The sequence below is a fragment of the Micropterus dolomieu genome, linkage group LG07 (genome assembly GCF_021292245.1).
Source record: "Micropterus dolomieu isolate WLL.071019.BEF.003 ecotype Adirondacks linkage group LG07, ASM2129224v1, whole genome shotgun sequence".
Classification (NCBI taxonomy): domain Eukaryota; kingdom Metazoa; phylum Chordata; class Actinopteri; order Centrarchiformes; family Centrarchidae; genus Micropterus; species Micropterus dolomieu.
Genome location: NC_060156.1, coordinates 14,542,650 through 14,558,733, shown reverse-complemented (window position 1 = coordinate 14,558,733; position 16,084 = coordinate 14,542,650). Strand labels below are relative to the sequence as shown.

The 16,084-nt window shown below is 39.3% G+C and overlaps 1 protein-coding gene across 2 annotated transcripts in view; it reads left to right on the top strand.

Moving 5' to 3' along the window:
• The window catches only part of LOC123973253 (dedicator of cytokinesis protein 9-like), a 53,893-nt gene that overhangs the window by 33,147 nt on the left and 4,662 nt on the right, over positions 1-16,084 (top strand). Inside the window, exons 25-52 of one of the 2 annotated variants that reach the window (XM_046053111.1) lie at positions 369-438; positions 537-662; positions 765-836; positions 1,791-1,937; positions 2,072-2,155; positions 2,242-2,353; positions 2,595-2,642; positions 3,369-3,547; positions 3,653-3,769; positions 4,506-4,617; positions 4,707-4,840; positions 6,409-6,523; positions 6,630-6,696; positions 6,783-6,830; positions 9,106-9,242; positions 10,096-10,211; positions 10,343-10,480; positions 10,587-10,769; positions 10,974-11,087; positions 11,195-11,410; positions 11,651-11,708; positions 11,896-12,002; positions 12,764-12,886; positions 13,006-13,119; positions 14,420-14,566; positions 14,679-14,889; positions 15,580-15,770; positions 15,885-16,036. In XM_046053111.1, coding sequence (XP_045909067.1) covers positions 369-438; positions 537-662; positions 765-836; positions 1,791-1,937; positions 2,072-2,155; positions 2,242-2,353; positions 2,595-2,642; positions 3,369-3,547; positions 3,653-3,769; positions 4,506-4,617; positions 4,707-4,840; positions 6,409-6,523; positions 6,630-6,696; positions 6,783-6,830; positions 9,106-9,242; positions 10,096-10,211; positions 10,343-10,480; positions 10,587-10,769; positions 10,974-11,087; positions 11,195-11,410; positions 11,651-11,708; positions 11,896-12,002; positions 12,764-12,886; positions 13,006-13,119; positions 14,420-14,566; positions 14,679-14,889; positions 15,580-15,770; positions 15,885-15,989 — 3,391 coding nt within the window. In that variant the 3' untranslated portion in view covers positions 15,990-16,036. Of the gene's footprint in view, positions 1-368; positions 439-536; positions 663-764; positions 837-1,790; positions 1,938-2,071; positions 2,156-2,241; positions 2,354-2,594; positions 2,643-3,368; positions 3,548-3,652; positions 3,770-4,505; positions 4,618-4,706; positions 4,841-6,408; positions 6,524-6,629; positions 6,697-6,782; positions 6,831-9,105; positions 9,243-10,095; positions 10,212-10,342; positions 10,481-10,586; positions 10,770-10,973; positions 11,088-11,194; positions 11,411-11,650; positions 11,709-11,895; positions 12,003-12,763; positions 12,887-13,005; positions 13,120-14,419; positions 14,567-14,678; positions 14,890-15,579; positions 15,771-15,884; positions 16,037-16,084 lie in introns of those variants that run through there. The other variant, XM_046053112.1, reaches the window with a different exon arrangement.

Below are 16,084 nucleotides of genomic sequence, written 5' to 3'. Positions count from 1 at the left end.
TCTCCCAGAGACAACCCTTGACCTAACAACAGTTTAAAATTCAATTCATTTAATGTAAATTATGATAAAATTGAAATATCATAATACAACTATTTTAAAATTCTAAAAAAACAACAAATGATGATTTATATATTATGCCTGCTGAAGTTCTTATGTCCGAAATGTGAATGACAGTTTGCAAGATATTTTAGTTAGTTCCCTGTCATAAAGAGATTTGGATCCTTGCTGGTGTGCAAGAACTTTGCAGTAATTATTTAAAATGATATTAAATATGGGTGGTGTTGTGAGTGAAGAATGTCTGTTAATAAATGAGGCCTTCAGCTGCCTCATTCCTTCACACATATTCCTTTTTCATTGTTTCCTTTTAGAGTCATGATTCACATTGTTGCCCAGTGCCATGAGGAGGGCCTGGAGCACTACCTGAGATCATATGTGAAGGTAAAGGTATTCATAAGCTACTTATCACAAGTCACTATCTATATTTTGTGTTTGTACTAAAGGATACTCATAGTTCTCTCTGCATGTTTCTGATACAGTTTGTGTTCAAGGCCGAGCCATACACGTCCCCCACCACCCGATCAGTGCATGAGGAGTTGGCTAAAGCCATGACTGCCATCTTGAAGCCTTCAACCGACTTCCTCACGAGTAACAAGCTCCTCAAGGTAACATATTTGTTCCTTCTTAAAGGATTAAACAGTGTATGATTATAACTGACATGAAGTTCCTCTGTATTGTTCTCTGATTGATGTTTGTCTGCCCTGCAGTACTCATGGTATTTCTTTGAAGCCTTAGTAAAGTCCATGGCTCAGTACCTGATTGAGAGCTGTAAAGTGAAGGTAAGTGTGTTCGGCTCAGGGCTGTCTGCTCTTTATTGCAGCTTAGGTTCTTCACTGTAGTTTACAACATGCCAAGTCTTGTGGACAGCCACAGTACCACAGTCAAAGTATTGTGTATCCACAGTCTGTCCCACACTGCTGTGCAGTTTAATTGGCTGCATTTGTTCATACCCCATAAGGAACCACATCCCTGTGTTTAACCTCCACTGGCGTAATGGGGAGGCCACTGTGGAAGCCAGTAAATGCTCCATAAGTGTTGGTCATAGCACTCTGGAAACTGTGAAGTTGCAGTTTAAGTACAAGGCTGGTGATGCTCTATATTTTTGTTATTGTCAACAAATCCTGTGAAAAGACCAAAACCAACAATATGTTAGTCTGTCTCACAGTACTTCACAACTTCTCCACCCTGTCTATAGCTCCAAGCGTCAGGTTTTTTTGGCATTGGATTGACTTGAATGAATGCAGTACCCATGTTTATGGCGATGACAGAACATGTTGTTGGTATAGCTATTGGATAGCATTGCAGCTATGAGGCACAGAGGAATAAGCTGGATCAGACTTTGGCTACACAAACAGTAGTTGTTAATCATTCATTGTTGGTCTGGGGTATGTAATTTGATTTGATTTGATTTAATTTTTATTATTATTGTGTCATCCATCAATTATATGCCATAATATTACAAATAATACTAAACAAATAAACCAACCTGATGTTTTTCCAAGCTTACAAGAATTGAAATTAAACAGCCATTCCATTCTATCATCATCAGTGCACCAAAACATTTCTGGATTTTGAACAGACATTTAATTTAATACAGATATTCTTATCTGTTTTTAAATCTGCCAATTTCAAGGGCCATAGAAAGGATTCCTGATGAAGGATTCCTTGAATTGAATATATGTTTGTAGTTTTGGTTTGACAAAAATATCTCTTTTCCATTTTCCTTGAAACAGTTGTCCAGGAATCAGCGCTTCTCAGCGTCCTTCCATCACACTGTGGAGACTCTGGTCAACATGATCATGCCACACATCACTCAGAAATACAAAGACAACCTTGATGCCGCAAGGAATGCCAACCACAGTTTGGCAGTCTTCATCAAGGTCAGGAGCCACATTTACTATATCTCACGTGGTTTTGAGAGTGTTTAAAGTGTACAAGTGTACAGTATGTACTTGTTTATTTCTTATTTCCTTTAAATAAACGCTAGAATATATTTTCCCCTTCCCTTCTGTAGCGCTGTTTCAACCTGATGGACAGAGGCTTTGTGTTCAAGCAGATCAACAACTACATCAACTGTTTTATGCCTGGAGACCCAAAGGTACACTTACAATACAAACATTTACAGCATTTATGCAATGCATGTTTTAAAGCTGTCTCACTGGTCTCTGTTGTTTCTAAATGCAGACGCTGTTTGAGTTCAGGTTTGAGTTCCTGCGCGTTGTGTGCAACCACGAGCACTACGTGCCCTTAAACCTGCCCATGCCATTTGGAAAGGGAAGGATACTGAGATTTCAAGGTGAGAAGATCATCAAATGTACCAAGCCGGATGGTCGCTTGCATGTGTGTGCTTACATTGGCTGTGTTTGAGGAAAATATTGAAATCAAACCAAATTGCTTTACTGTCAAAGGCAGACACAAATAAAATGGTTGTACAACTCATCCATATAGTGTATAACTGTAATTAAATAGTAATTTAATAGGTTTTCTGTTGTCTTTTTAGAACGTACTTTGTTTCTTTTTTTGTGTTCTTCAATCAGCTTTATTATCTCCAAATGATACGGTGGAGTCATACGATCCTCTAGTAGGTAGGTGCAAGGGTGTGCTGCTTGCATGTCATCTCCAAAAAGAGCAGACTTCAGTTTTAATCATTTAACCATGACGAGAAGGGGTAAAATGATTTGCTCCACAATCTAAACCCAATCAGTTATCTTCCACTTTTGCTGCATCCTGGTTGATGTAGCATGATTTATCTATCCTTCTCAAGACATTGTATTGAAACGTCTATTTATGATTTGTGGTTGTGTTTATACAGAAGCTGAGATTGTCTCTTTGTGCAGAAGTAGTTTTTTTTTTTGTCTGGGAGCGGTTTGGAGTTTATGACTAGTGAAGACACATTATTTTCTGTTAGTAATAAGAAATCAGATCTTTTTAATGCTTGCATGCTTGAGATGCAGGTTTTAAAAGGAAAAAGTAAACAAAAGCATGTGTTTAATTTGATTGTAGTCGTTTTGGGGATATCTTTTGTGAGTGTGATTTGGGATTGCTTCATCTGTTTTAAATAATGTTGGAAACCATGTGTGAACAGCTGCTGCTGTTCAATCTTAAGCTGTAATCCTGTTTGTCTTTTTTTTAACGCTGTAAACAATCTGTATACTGTCCGTGTTTTCTTGTTATTGATTTCATTGTGACAGTATATTTGTGTTAAATTAGAAAATGACTCTCATTATATGGAGCTGTTTGTCCTTTCACACTCTTTCTTATAAGCTAATCAGCCAATCCTGATCTCTTCTTCCTCCTCTTCCTTCCCTCAGACCTCCAGCTGGATTACTCGCTGACAGATGATTTCTGTAAAAACCACTTCCTGGTTGGGCTGCTGCTCAGGGAGGTCAGTACAGCTCTGCAGGAGTTCAGGGAGATTCGTCTGATAGCCATCCAGGTGCTGAAGAGTCTAATGATAAAGCACACATTTGATGACCGCTACATGTCCAAAGTAAGCAGTGCCTTCTTGTCTCTTGCATTTCTTCTGCACTTCAGCATCCGATGTGTGTGTGTGCGATCTTAAGAAGTTCTGTTGAGAGACTGATTTGTTTTTCAGAGCCAGCAGGCCAGGTTGGCCACTCTCTACTTGCCCTTGTTTGGTCTGCTCCAAGAGAACGTCAACAGGCTGAATGTGAAGGAAGTATCCCCATTCCCCATCAACCACTCCAACAATGTAAGGGAGCCATCTAGTGGCCTCTTTTTTAGGATTACATAAGATCCATAGCTTTTACCAAAAGATAAGAGAACCCTAACTCTTGAAATCTATACATGCATCCACACCTTAAAAAACGAATATACACTATACAAAGAAAGAAAAAAACATAGTATTGAGATAAAATGTGATGAGAAAAGGGTGCTGCAGCAGTCTTTGATGATAAGTTATTAAATGGCAAAGTTATTCTGTATATCTCATTGTCTGATTTCACACATGGGCCCAAAAATAACATGTGAACAGTGAAATATATAAAATAAATTCAAATATCTATATATATGCATTTAGTGTAGTAAAGTATATTCAGTTCTGTTAAAGAAACAAATATTAACAAACAATATTAAACACTTTTGAAGTGGTACCAGGCCAGCCTGTCCACTCAAGTGGGCAAGACATGGACCCCTGATATCTGGAAGACTGTTTTCCAGCAATATCATAGAATGAATTTATTTGCTATTACCATTCCATATTGAATTCCTACAGTTTTTAAAAAGTTATAATCTTTTTGTTTTAATTACCAGCGTGAGACCGTAATTTCTGGAACTAGGGTTACCAAATAGGACTGGAGCACCTCTGACCAGAACATTTGGGCCCTAGGGGACCCTCACACACACTTAGTGGCTTTTCATAAGTACCTACAGCCCCGTATAGTATGTGGGTTTGTGTCCACTTAACTGTTGCACTGGTGTTTCTTCAGAATGGAAGAGAAGATTCACATCTTACCAACGCTTTGATGACACCTCCCAGGTCCAGCACCTTTCTGGACACTAGCTTACACAAAGATGTTTTTGGAGTCATCTCTGGCACCTGTGAGTGGAAAATGATGCTGAAAAAATATAATAAAATAAACCCAGACATTTTCGTATTAATATAAAACTGCTCCTTTGTGTTCTGACAGCTTCTCCTCACACATCATCGACCCCCAACATTAACTCTGTGCGCCACGCAGACTCTCGCGGCTCACTCATCAGCACTGATTCTGGCAACAGTCTGCCTGAGAAGCATAATGACAAGGGCAACTCTCTGGACAAGGTACATCCCAGAAAGTACATTTACTCTAAATTGAATTAAGGCTTCTTGTGACATGCACAATATAACATTTCAGTGTGCCACAGGCATATCAGAGGTCCCCTTGTTATGTCAAACATATCTCAGAAAGTTACCCCTTGTTAACTTGTACCATTAACTCCCCCACCTTATTTGTATGGCTGGCCGTGGCAGACGGAGAAGTTTGTACGGCGACACTCTGTCAATGTCCTGCGCTTCTTTGCGGAGAATGAGGAGTCCATGCTCTCCGTGCGCACCAAGCGTGTCACCATGGACTTCTCCCTGCTCTCTGTCCCCTGTGTGCCAGAGAGCGCCCTGCAGCACAGCATTTCACTTCAAGTACAAAACGCCTCCTTCCTTCACACAATCATCCTCCCACCCTTAGGAGTGTCCCATCTGGGAATGTTAGAGAGTGTGTGAAAGTGTCCTAGTGTCCTAAACCCTAAGTCCTTTCTTTGCCAGATGATTCTCAGGCTTTGGCCTGTTTGTTCTCTGGTGCCATACAGCAGACCTGCTATACCACAGGGCCTCACAGGGTTTGCCTCTGCTCTTTTTTCAGATGTTGATAAGCATGCATGCCTGAAGGGATTTCTCCCTTTTGAGTTCCTCTCACGTGTGCTGTGTCATTTTTTCTTAAGATGATAGACAGCTTCAAGCCAAGTCTGAGAAGAAGGATTGGATATTCACTGTCTGCACCGTTGTGTGTGTCTTCTGTTGAAGCTGTTTATAATTGTGATGCTTGGTAGCTTATCACAGTGTAAGTGCACAAAAGGAAAAGGAGGACCTTCATAAGTAATTTGCAGTTACAATCAACCCTAACTGTCAATCAACTCAAACTATTAAAAAAGTGCACCACAGCTTCACAGTTTTTGTCCACCTTTTCATTAAAACTAACTTTAGCCTTGAAATTATCCGCTCTACGAAACATCCGTTATAAAGCCAAAGCCAAAGCTTCATGCTTTCCATTAAGTCATCCCCAGCCAGTTTCATGGTCTAGACTAACTGCTGGCAAAGGAACATGCTTGGTATATCGCCAACCCCTTGCTGTGGTAGAGCGGTTGCTCCACTGCTTTTCTTCTTATTTCTGCCTGCTCTCTGCCTCAGCTGGGAGAAATGGTGATTGCTTTTCACCCGCAGTCGTTCCACAATTTGTAGAGCCCTGCAACATCTGAGTGAATGACTCCACTAGTGTGGCTTGACCACTGTAGTCCCATGCCTTCTCTTATTGATCATGTCATAACCACTCTAAAAGTCCCTGCGTATCGTTTTTACTACTTTTTTTTAATGCAACACAGTGTCCAGGACACAGACCAAGACTAAGTTGTCTAGACTTTGAACTATGACCACACATTACTTTTAAACTTTACAAGACATCTTGAAAGATTTTGAAATTGCTATGGTAAATTCCCTTTGTCTTTTGGAATGACAAAATATAAACTGACAATAGCTTCTGTAGAAAGTACTTTGGTTTATCTTGAGCCAGACAGAGAAGAGAGTCCTGACAGGATAAAATATTTGTCTGTCTGTGCCTGACCAGTTTCTTTGTCCCTCAGAACCAGCCTGCTTCAACCTTGGGCAGTACCCTGCTGCGATGTGATAAACTGGACCAGGCAGAGATCAAGAGCCTCCTCATGTGCTTCTTACATGTGCTCAAAAGCATGTCTGAGGGTAACATCTCACATAATGTCTCTCCTGCTCTTTCTGCCTGAATACCTGTATTCACTATTACTAATACTGATCTCACTTACAAATCTACAATCTCTGTCTCATCCAGATGCTCTGTTCACATACTGGAACAAGGCTTCACCTGCTGAGTTAATGGACTTCTTCACTCTAGTCGAGTAAGATTAAATTGCTTTCGTGACAATCCATACATTATATGCAAAGGTTTTATTGTGACTGATTTTTCACTTACTTTTCCTCGCAGAGTGTGCCTCCATCAGTTCAGATACATGGGAAAGAGATACATCGCAAGGTAATGTTGTCAGCATTTCAACAACGTGCTTTAATGCCATTATTTTAAAACGTTTAAATTATGATTGAGTTGAATTCTTGATGATGGTTTTCAGGATTTGAGTACAGTGGTTCCCAACTTCTTTCTCTGACATACCTCCACAGCCCCTTAGAGATGAAAGTATACCCATAATCGACACCACCCGACATGTTTCAGTTGTGTTCATTTTAACAGATTTTGAACTGGATGTTGTAACTGTTAATTATATAAAAGTGTATATTGTTACAATATTTTCATACAATTGAATTGTCAGTTTGGTCAAGTTTGCATTCGTAACACTACCACTTGGAGTACCAGAAGCTGAACGTTTCATCCACTTATCCATTGGCTATTACTTTTAGCTTTTTCACAATTTATTTATTACTATTTCAACCATTTATTCATTAATTTTAGCTAACAATTTCAATCCATTACTTTTAGCTATTTCAACCACATATCCATTACTTAAGCTAACAACCGTTAGCCCCCATTACAGGCTCATCCCTGTGTTCCCAGGGTCCTATTTACTAGTTCACATGTGTCTTGATATAAACTAACATTTTAGACTGGTAAGGGTTATTTTCACAGTTCAAATGAAAATAGAACAAAGGGTCAAGTAAAGAGTCAAGAAAACTGTCTTACATCATTGGGCTATAAGCTATAGGTGGGTGATTTCAACATATTAAACCCCCAAAATATACACTGAACATTTAACCTAGAGAATAAACATTGTTGAGAACATAAAACCCTTGGTTTCCTTAATGTGTCATATTAAGAGGATATTTAGCTGGGTAACAACAAGGTAATTCAAAGTGCTTTACATAAAATATAAAAGCCACAGGGAAATATAAAAAAGTTTAAAAGCAACATAGGGAAATTGAAATAATATAAAATATATAATTAATATTAATATTTAATATTTAATATTTAATATTTAAAAATAAAAATAAAAATAAATATGGAAAATAAAAACAGGCTGAGGGGTTGAGCAAATAATTGAGTTACTGTAAACGCTCCCGCCATTACTTTTAGCTTTTAGCTAAACATTTAGACCTTTTTATCCACTAAGTTTAGCTAAATATTTAAATTGTTTATTAATTACTTTTAGCTTTCTATTTGACCAGTTTCTCCTTTACTTTTAGCTAACTATTTTAGTGTGTAGCCATTACTTTTAGCTAAAGATTTTAACCATTTATCCATTACCTTTAGCTATGTTAACTGTGTATCCGTTACTTTTAGCTAATTAACTTCTCTGCTTCCTTACCAGTTTTCACCACTCTCAGTTCAACATGTAGTGTCTCAGTGGTGGCTGTTTTTTAAATCAAATTGTTATTTTTGTTATTTCAAATGAATTGATCTATTCCACATACCCCGTGGCAATTGCCCTTGGTTACCCTTGGTTGGGAACCACTGTTCTAGTAGATAGATAACTGACAAAATAATTTTTCTGCAGTACATTACTGCCGTTTAAACTTCATACAATATGGTAATGATGTAGCTACTTATTGTCTTCATTTTAGATTACCATGTGTAAAACCAAATTACTAATGTGTGTGTGTGTGACCATTTAAGGGTGTGACTGTGTGTTGAGCACAATTATTTGACGAGTAATTTATCCAAACATGCATACTGTGCTCTCTCAACTACCTGGGAGCTCTGGCCTTGACTCCCAGAGGGCTTTGGGTGTTCACTCTCTCTAACCTCCCACCACTGTTTCTATCTCTATGCACTTAAACGCTGGCAAGTTTAACATAATGAAATAAAACCCGGCTCCTGCCCTCTCCTGCTTCGGTAAGACTAAAGGTGGAAATGACTTTCTTAAACTAAAAATGCATGACAACTTCTCACCATATAGTTGCAGTGCTGTGATATAACTGCTGGCTATAAAATCATATATAGCATGTGTCTCTGTCATCTTCATATGCATGCCATTTACTGTAACTATGACAATTACCTAATTAAACTGCATGTCAAACGATGTGCATGGCACAAATTTAATACATAGTGGGTATATGTGTAAAGGACACCTAAAATGTTTTCCAGTCCAGTGATTTTTTTTATTTTTTATTATGACACATTTAAAATCCCATAAGCTAAATATTTAACTAGATAGTATGACCCAAGGTTTGAATATGAGCAAATCTGCTTACACCTCTTAAGTGTAATAATGGTTCATTATTCACCATAACCTGCTTCACTAACTCTCGCTCTGCTACTAGTCAGCCATCCGTCTAACATTGTCCTGTTTCCTCATCAGGAACCAGGATGGGGCAGGACCCGTAGCACATGAGCGGAAGTCTCAGACTCTGCCTGTGTCCCGTAACAGGGCGGGAATGATGCATGCCCGCTTACAGCAGCTCAGCAGCCTGGATAACTCATACACTTTTAACCACAGTAAGTGCTCCATACTATAATTTTCATCAAACTTCCTCTACCAGAGGACCCCGCCCTCCTCCGTCTTGTGCTTTTCAACATCATCTTCATCAGCATCACCCTCTTCCTCATCCTCTGTTTAAACCCAGCCCAGCTGTCAAGCAGAGAATGCCTCAGAAGACATGGGTGCATCATCAATAAATTAAATTGAATTAGGGCCATGGTAGCTGTGTGTAGCATTAAGCTATGTGCTCACTCTGTTAAATGGCATCATTTAACACAGTTTCTTTGTGTTTTCAGTGTAAGAAAGATTTCAAGTATTCTTGGAATATCTGTAGACCATGGTAAGAATGTAACAGGTTGGCAGGCAGTTTGCGGACTGGTTCTGTTCATTTGGTTGAATTAAGAGCATGCCTATTTCAGCTGAACATTAGCTTCTCATCCCTCTTGCTAGCTCATTTGCTCTGAACTTAACTTTGCATTTCATTCAAAGAAAAGCAATCTATGTGGGGGTAATATGAAGGGTAGAATTCCTTGAAATTATTATTGTTCTTGAATATAAGAAAAACCTCAACTATTGGCACTCAAACAAAATTATTGGTTCAATTTGTAAACTCACCAATGTGTCACCTTTCATTTGATAAAAAGTACTGATTTTGTTAGTAGTAGTAAGGTCATTTTTGTTTGAAATGAAACTTTTCAACATCATGACATTTTCCATCTTTCAAGCAAAGGCTTTGCCTTTAAAACTAAAGAGTCATATTTTAAGAGATATGATATGATAAGATATTTAAATGGCCTTTCTGGAGAGTCTTTATTTAGAGTGTACTAGTGGGGGTGAAACAGCTACAGCTTTCTGTTGTGTCTTCTTCAGCCTACAGTCACTCAGATGCAGACGTGTTAAATCAGTCACTGCTAGAGGCGAACATCGCTACTGAAGTGTGCCTGACCGTCCTGGACACGCTAAGTATCTTCATCATGGGATTCAAGGTAACAGACATAACATATTACTTGTCACACATTTACTTTGTACTGGAACTATTATCTAATGATTATGTTACTATTGTCTTTTTTTTTATCAGATTCTGTCACTTTCTAAGATGATACCTCTCTCTCCACAGACCCAGCTGTGCTCTGACCACGGCCACAGTCCACTAATGAAGAAGGTGTTTGATGTCCACCTGTGTTTCCTGCGGATCAATCAGTCAGAAACGGCCCTCAAGCAGGTCTTCACCTCACTGCGCACCTTCATCTACAAGGTGTCAAGGACGTTGGTTCCCTGCCTAACGATGCTCATTTGTTGTTTGTTTTGGTCTTAGGTGTTCTCCCGTAGCTGATGACCTGTCTGTCTTCTTCACCCTCTAGTTTCCCTGCACATTCTTTGAAGGGCGGGCTGACATGTGTGCTGCTTTCTGCTACGAGATCTTGAAGTGTTGTAACTCCAAGCTGAGCTCCATTCGCAGCGATGCAGCCCATCTGCTCTACTTCCTCATGAAGAGCAACTTTGACTACACGGGTCGCAAATCTTTTGTTCGGACGCACTTACAGGTGGGACAGTCCTACTATGGATCTAACGGGTCTGTTCAAAAATTTTTGGTTATACTAATCAACTGCTTCAGTTTGACCCAGACACTGCACTATATTTAAACATAGAACATTGGGGTGTGTGGGACCTCAAATACTTAAGCTAATGTCAACAAAACACAAGGGTTAAACAACATTTAATAATTCTTCATCTTTACTGTTCTTTAGGTGGTGATTGCTGTCAGTCAATTGATAGCTGATGTGATCGGGATTGGAAGTACTCGCTTCCAGCAGTCTCTGTCAATAATCAACACCTGTGCCAACAGTGACAAAATTATTAAGGTCAGCAATTCATTAAGTTCTGGTTCTACTTTAACCGTTAAAAATATATTTGCGTAAACTAGCACTAACATAGCTGACTGTTGGGATTTCTGCATCCTCCCCAACAGAACACAGCTTTCCCATCAGATGTGAAGGATCTGACCAAACGTATCAGAACAGTTTTGATGGCCACGGCTCAGATGAAGGAGCATGAGAGGGATCCAGAGATGCTGGTGGACCTGCAGTACAGCCTCGCCAAGTCTTACGCCAGCACGCCTGAATTACGCAAGACCTGGCTGGACAGCATGGCCCGAATCCATGTGAAGAACGGAGACCTGTCAGAGGTCTGTGATAAGAGCTCAGTCTGTGTGGTTCAATAGGTTGGACTTTGGCATGATGGTGGCCAATTTAACAAGCAATAGATGCACTTTAGACTATAATATCAAATATCGAGTACTGATATATAATATTTGTCAAGTTTATTGTGAGCTTGTGTTAATTCTGTGGGTGAAACTGTCCAGTAACAAAATTATTAACTAACAACATCACTTTGCTTATGTGACTTGAGTTGTTCTTGTTTATAGGCAGCCATGTGCTATGTGCACGTTGCAGCACTTGTGGCAGAATACCTGCGGAGAAAAGGTGATATAATAATCTACTTTCTTTTGCCACACCACAGCTGTGTATTCTGTGTAGGTCTCAAGTATTATCAGCGTCTGAAAAATATTTAGAAATATGTTATCTCTTTTTTTGAAATCTTTCTTTAATTTGCTGTAAGAAAGATTGTGAATCAGTGTTAAAATCTGGCCCCATCTCATGCTGTGTGCAGGCATGATCAAGCAGGGCTGCTCAGCTTTCCGTGTCGTGACTCCAAACATTGATGAAGAAGGAGCAATGATGGAGGACGTCGGCATGCAGGATGTCCATTTCAATGAAGTATGTTTTACTAATGCAAAAAAAAATTATTAATCACCACAATTGGATACAGTCTATGCCACATAGTTTTATATGATTAGTTAACATTTTCAGAGGAAGACTAGCTCCTGCACCCACTGATAATTGAAGGCTCTTTTTGTGAGTTGTTTTGGACAAAAGCATCTGCAGAATAAATGTAATGTAATGTTAATGTATTAAGTTGAAGGAGAGTATATTATATTATACGCACATCACATAGGTGCAAGGTGTCAATTAAAAAAGGTAATTCCTGCATGCTTCCATGCCACAAATGTTTAATAATGACAATCGATCAAAGTAGGATCAAACTGTTGTCATTCTTAAACGTTTGTGGCAATGTAATCTGAAGGCATATAATTGAATCATTTAAATAATAACTGGCTGGCTCTCTCAGTATTTCAACACAGTTTCAAACTTCCAGGAACAAAAGACAAATCCTATGAGCATGAAAAACATTTTGTAATTTTGAACAAGAAATAATTAGTCTTTATTGCTTGTAACAATAAAAATATTATTTTTGAAAAAGACATGTTATATTATTTTGAGTCTAACAAAAGTTTTGGTGAATCAATGTTTCGGCACATGTTGCTGTCTTCAAAATAAAGTTTCGCTTGAAGGAGGCAATTCACACTGAATGTCTGCCTGCGAGCCATCACCTCATTCAGTTCCTTACAGTCATCACATTTGGTCATGTGACTTTCAGTGACTTTTTATCTAAGCTTTATTTTCTATTTTTCCCTCAGGATGTCCTCATGGAGCTTTTGGAGGAGTGTGCAGATGGACTGTGGAAAGCTGAGCGTTACGAGCTCATCTCTGACATCTACAAGCTCATAATCCCCATTTATGAGAAGCGCAGGGACTTTGAGGTACAAGGCTGATTCATTCAAAATTTTAATTAATTCACCACTAATGTAGCGTAGGTTGTGACTTTTGAATCTACACACTCTAATCAGATTTTTTATATGATTTGTATTGCTTTACACAGAAACTGGCCCACCTGTATGACACACTGCACCGTGCATACAGCAAAGTGACAGAGGTCATGCACACAGGCAAGAGGTTGCTCGGCACCTACTTCAGAGTGGCGTTCTTTGGCCAGGTGAGTTTAACGCTCATATAGCATATTCTGTCCACTAGGGTGTTATTGTTACACCTATTGTTTATTTGATTTCTGCACTAACTGCGTTCAAAAATGATTTAACAAAAATAGCACAAGTATATATTTATTTGGTTGCTGGTGTTGCAAAGTAATTCACATTGAGCATGGGGGCTGCTGATGCTGTATTTATTTTTAAGAGCATGACCACATGCAGTGGCATTTTGTGATCCACTCTAATACCCTTTTCTGTTTTTTGTCCTCTTTGAAGGCAGCGGTAAGTTGTGCAGTAGACCTTGATATAGGCTTTCGGAGCAGTCTTGTGTGTGTAGTGTTGTAATCCATTGCGCCTTTCAGTCAAAGTTTGCTGCTTCAAGTTACAGTAACAGTCGTCCTCCACTGTTGCTTTCTGTTTGGTTTTTTTGGAACTGTGTTGCATGGCGCTCTTTCACTTCTGCACTCATTCAAGTGTTGTTGCTTTTTGTGTCACAGATCAAAGTTTGAAAGATTTTAGTACTGACCCCTCATTTTTGTCTCGTGAAGTTTTATAATTAATTCGTTGGGTGTGGTTACCTCCACCTGTGTGCTTTTATACCCACAGACCCATGTCTCTCTTGAAATGGTGGTCTTATGGTAGTTTGAATTAGAGTGTGTTAAATGTATTCTTAGTATTTAGGCAATTCTAATGAATAACACTGATTTTATTTTCTGCTGTCCACACCCCTGTAGCAGTACCAGTTTACTGACTCAGAGTCTGAGGTAAATCAATATGAAAGCCAACATCACAGTTGGACTGCAGTGATGTGTTAGGTTGTGTTGTGCTCCTTTGCTAATGCAGTCGGTGCTATTTCAAGTGCATTGCTTATCTTTTAGCCCTTTAACTCTTCCTCTAATCCAGCCTCAGTGTTGTCCTAATCATCGTAGGAAACCCTTTAAGGGCTAATAGCAGGATTCATCTCTCACTGAGTAAATGCATGGCTTCCCCCATCTGTTCATGCGACTTTTCACATTTGCATACAAGACAACTGACTAATCTCCACCTCTGTCCTTTGGTCTGTCTCACTGAACTGACACGAGTTGATATCTTGCAGTGGAGTTTATTTTAATTTTATTTTTTTGTTTGTGTTTGTGGAATCTGCCAAATCTGTCGGTCCAGACTTGAGACTGAGAGTATTTCTTTTTAACAAACTGTTTGAATGACTCCCACTCACAGCCCATGTACGGTTTGATGTGGAACTGTTTGATTCTTTACATGATAAGGTCAGTTTTTTTATTAATTTATTCATGTATTATCTTTTTTTAGGGCTTCTTTGAAGATGAAGATGGTAAGGAGTACATCTACAAAGAACCCAAATTCACGCCTTTGTCTGAGATATCTCAGAGGCTCCTTAAACTCTACTCTGACAAGTTTGGACAGGAGAACGTGAAGATGATCCAGGACTCGGGAAGGGTAAGACTTTGTTGATATTTAATTTGTGAATTTTTGAGGACTGATTTATTTTTTTTCTTCAGATTTAAAAAACATGGTGCTGATCTGTTGTAATGGCATCTATTCTCTGCAGATTAACCCCAAAGACCTGGACTCTAAGTATGCGTATATCCAAGTGACACATGTGACCCCTTACCTGGAGGAGAAGGAGCTGGTGGACAGGAAGACGGACTTCGAGAAGAGCCACAACATCCGTCGCTTTGTGTTTGAGATGCCTTTTACCATATCAGGCAAAAAGCAAGGCGGGGTGGAGGAGCAGTGCAAACGCAGGACTATACTAACCAGTAGGTAACCCTAGATACTGTATGTGGTAGTAGCACACATGATAAGCTGTTTCAAGGGATACTGCAATTCCATAAAACTGAAAACTTTTTTCAGAGCCTCAAAATGCATTATGCAGCTGCTATCACAGGCTGAGTAGTTGTCCTCATTACCTATAAACTGATCTTCATGTTGTGTAAAATCTGTGTATTTCCCCTTTAAGATAGCATTATGTAATGAAATATAGATGAAAACAAACAAGATGTTGGTGTCTTCTGAATTAAATGATCTAAAAAGGGAGGGGAGGTCCTTTTTCCCCCACATTTTGCTCCCACACGATAGACGACCCCTTCCCATTGTCTGTATATTGACACATCTGACACATTCAAATACACACTGTGGAAGGCTGTCACGTGGGTTATCAGTTGTTGAGGCATTACATTACTCAGAGGTCCTGTGCATGAATGCAAGATCTTGATTAGATTCTAAACAGTCAGCTGTTAGTCAAGGACCTTTCCTAAACCTAATCACAGTTATATTGTTTTATGGTGCAAAAGATCCAAAAGTTCAACCTTATATTCTTATCTTTATTATCTGAGAGAACACATATGCGTGGAACCTGAGCTGTAAAACTCAAAAAGTCACATGCAAGAAGAAAAGATTTATAAAGAAGCAAGCAGTTCACCCCCCAACACTGGTTTTGTGTCCCCCAGCTACACATTGTTTCCCCTACGTAAAGAAACGAATTGCAGTGATGTATCAACACCACACTGATCTGAGCCCCATCGAGGTGGCCATCGATGAGATGAGCAAGAAGGTGGCCGAGATCAAACAGCTCTGCTCCTCCAGTGAGGTGGACATGATCCGTCTGCAGCTCAAACTGCAGGGCAGCATAAGTGTCCAGGTGCCTGCTTTGAATTTTGTCAACATAGTGTGAATACACACAAACACACACACTGGACCTACTTAATAAAGTGATCTTGAAAAGAAATGACATGGCTCCCACATCCTCCCTCAGGTAAATGCAGGACCTCTTGCATATGCTCGAGCCTTTCTGGACGATACGAGCGCCAAGAAGTATCCTGATAACAAGGTTAAACAGTTGAAAGAGGTCTTCAGGTGAGATAAGATGTCAATACCTTATAATGTGGGTGCAAATCTTGATCAGGTGTTACTACTTTGTGTCATTTTTCTTTAACACATCTTAACACTTTTTTT